This window comes from Oncorhynchus masou, chromosome 24 (genome assembly GCF_036934945.1).
Source record: "Oncorhynchus masou masou isolate Uvic2021 chromosome 24, UVic_Omas_1.1, whole genome shotgun sequence".
In the NCBI taxonomy this organism is placed as follows: Eukaryota; Metazoa; Chordata; class Actinopteri; order Salmoniformes; family Salmonidae; genus Oncorhynchus; species Oncorhynchus masou.
In genome coordinates, this window is record NC_088235.1 from 32,382,682 (window position 1) to 32,385,733 (window position 3,052).

Sequence of the window (3,052 nt, forward strand, 5' to 3'; positions counted from 1 at the left end):
ACCAGATATATTTTTTTGTAAACACCATTGTCCAAATAGGTGACTGAACATTGTGTTGTATTGTATGATGCAAGAAACCACTTTACAAAATACAATTCATTATTATCATTGTTATTACCATACAGAGAATCAGACAGAAATTCAGGCTACGCTCTGCCTACTGGCCTCTTTGCATATTCAAGCCTGTCTCAAAATACAACACTGCCCCTTTAAGACAAAAAAAGATCCTTACCTAACGTGCACATGAAACCTAGAAATGGAACTAGGAAGCAATCACCCCCACATTGCTGACCAAAATAAGCTATAACTTGGTTAATAACTTGCTAAATAGCAAATCATCAAGAAATGTGCACACGTGGTGGCTACTGTAAACGTGGCTCTGCGCTCTGAAAGATCGCAAGTCAGAGTAATTATCCTCAGATGCACAATACCTACCACGACTCGATCTTGTAAAGTTCGATTTGTTTTGTTGCATTGAAAGAAACTGATATTATGTTGATTCGATCACAGTTCCCACATTCTAAGAGAAACGTTGATATGTTTATGGGAAGATTGTGTAAACTAAAGTGGCAACTCTCGTGAAGGTCATTCTGCGTCTCTGTTGGCTGGCAATTCTTCTGTGTGTAAGAGGAGCTGCGTGACCGTGCACGCACAGTGAGAAGGAACATTGGACTCAGGCAAGTCCTACCATTAATATGGTATTATTGTAAAAAATGATGTCCATTGTCCGGCACTGAGAGGATAGTCATGTCCAAGGTGTCAACAACAACTGTTCAGGAAGGATGTGGTTCCTCCTCTGACACTCCATCTGTGAAAGACTTGGTGAAGATTCTCTTTGGTGGCAAAAGATTTGGCAACCCAGTGGATGAAGTTTGGACTAACCTTTTCATTGGGGACATGTAAGTCATGCAGTATTATTCCTTCACAAATTGCCCTTTACAAGCTAACTGAATTGCATGTGAATAATAATCTTATTTGTAGCTTAGTTGGTAGAGCATGGGCTTGCAAAGGCGGTATAGTGGGTTCGATTTCTGGGACCACCCATATGTAAAAGAATGGATGCACACATAATTGTAAGCCACTTTGGATAAACGACTGTGGTAAATTACATTTTATTATTACACAGCTTATTGCAATTATTTTACAATGTTTCTCTCAATGTTTACAAGGGATTTCGGAAGAACATACTATGAAAGAAATATATGAGATTCTGTTTTTTTTTCTGCAGGTCTGTAGCCAATGATCGATACAGCATATGGAAACTTGGAATCACTCATGTCCTGAATGCTGCCCATGGGAGGCAGCACTGCCTAGGGAGCCACGCTTTCTACGGGTCAGCAGTGGACTACCATGGAGTGCCTGCTGACGATTCACCATCTTTTGACATTTCACTGTATTTCTATTCCTCTGCCGATTACATCCAAGATGCACTAAACACAGCAGACGGTAGGCAAGCATAGCAATCCTATTTAGTATTTTACAGTCATTAGATTTTGCATATACGGCCGGTTTCACAAACACAGATTAAACCTAGTCTTGGACTCAAAGGTTTATTTTTAATCTGTCTCTCGGGAAAACTGGCCCATAAAGTATGTCTCACAATATCAGTTTTATGCCAAAATGTAAGCCTTTCTGTATACCCAGTTAATTAAATAATCAGATCTATGCAGAAACAGAATTCTCCTTTTCCTTTATTTTCCGAGATAGTCACCTGTTGAAGTGTCCTGGTGTAAGGAATGTTTTTTGATCAGATGGACCACTTTAATTAATACTTTGAAGTGCTATCCTCTTGGGATACAATGTACATCCTGCTGTATATGTTTTTACCCAAATACATTTTATTAAACTTTTTTTCCCTTGTCCACAGCCAGGATCCTGGTCCACTGTGCTGTAGGTGTGAGTAGGTCTGCTTCTCTGGTGCTGGCCTACTTGATGATACATCACCAATACTCCTTGCTAGATGCCATCACAAAGGTCAAAGAGCACAGGTGGATCTTTCCAAATACAGGATTCCTAAAACAACTCAGAGCATTGGATATGAAACTGCACACAAAGAAACAGGAGAAGAGGTGAATATGAAGACAGGTCAACATTATACTACAAAGATCACTGAGACACTAAAAGTCAACCCTTTTAAACTGATGAAATGTCAATTTCTTAATAATCTCTGTCTGCACAAGGCAATTCGATTTCTGATTTTGACTGTTGACTTTACACTGGAAATAAAATAGTTTGTTTGTCTTTTTAATATATTATATTTGACTGATTTACAATAAATAGGCAGCACTGTGTCTCAAATGTCTTTCTGTTCAACATTTGTCCATAATGATGTGAAAAATGATCCGTGCTTAATCTCTGTTTGTAGTTTATTGAATTAAGATTCTCAATTTGAGTCCCAAATGGCACCCTATTCCCTATATACTGCACTACTTTTGATCAGGGCCCATATGGCTCTGGTCAAAAGTAGTGCCCATTTGGGATGCACCCCCAGAGTGGTGTTAAGGGCAGAATCACAGTTCCAATTTACAGAGGAACTTTTTGAAGCAATTAAATATAGTTGAAGTCGGAGGTTTACATACACTTAGGTTGGAGTCATTAAAACTTGTTGCTTGGAAAATTCCAGAAAATGATGTAATGGCTTCAGAAGCGTCTGATAGGCTAATTGACATAATTTGAGTCAATTGGAGGTTTAACTGTGGATGTATTTCAAGGCCTACCTTTAAACTCAGTGCCTCTTTGCTTGACATCATGGGAAAATCAAAAGAAATCAGCCAAGGCCTCAGAATGAAAATTGTAGACCCCCTCAAGTCTAGTTCATCCTTGGGAACAATTTCCAAATGCCTGAAGGTACCACGTTCATCTGTACAAACAATAGTACGCAAGTATAAACACCATTAGACCACACAGCCGTCATATCGCTCAGGAAGGAGACGTCTTCTGTCTCCTAGAGATGAACGTACTTTGATACGAAAAGTGCAAATGAATCCCAGAACATCAGCAAAGGACCTTGTGAAGATGCTGGAGAAAACAGGTACAAAAGTATCTACAGTGG

The 3,052-nt window shown here is 39.2% G+C and overlaps 1 protein-coding gene across 1 annotated transcript; it reads left to right on the forward strand.

The window, feature by feature from the left end:
- The first annotated feature begins 238 nt into the window (after positions 1-238).
- On the forward strand, positions 239-2,292 carry LOC135511593 (dual specificity protein phosphatase 13A-like). The gene is made up of 3 exons (XM_064933082.1): positions 239-899; positions 1,229-1,446; positions 1,868-2,292. The coding sequence occupies exons 1-3, from the start codon at positions 748-750 to the stop codon at positions 2,071-2,073; spliced, it is 576 nt and encodes a 191-aa protein (XP_064789154.1). The 5' UTR covers positions 239-747; the 3' UTR covers positions 2,074-2,292.
- The last annotated feature ends 760 nt before the right edge of the window (positions 2,293-3,052 follow it).

What these genes read in the sequence shown, in the direction of transcription:
- LOC135511593 (XM_064933082.1), top strand. Translation starts at nt 748, where the DNA reads ATGTCCAAGGTGTCAACAACAACTGTTCAGGAAGGATGTGGTTCCTCC. An exon ending in AACCTTTTCATTGGGGACAT is followed by an intron (nt 900 to 1,228) that starts GTAAGTCATGCA and finishes TTTTTTCTGCAG; the next exon opens with GTCTGTAGCCAATGATCGAT. An exon ending in TGCACTAAACACAGCAGACG is followed by an intron (nt 1,447 to 1,867) that starts GTAGGCAAGCAT and finishes CCTTGTCCACAG; the next exon opens with CCAGGATCCTGGTCCACTGT.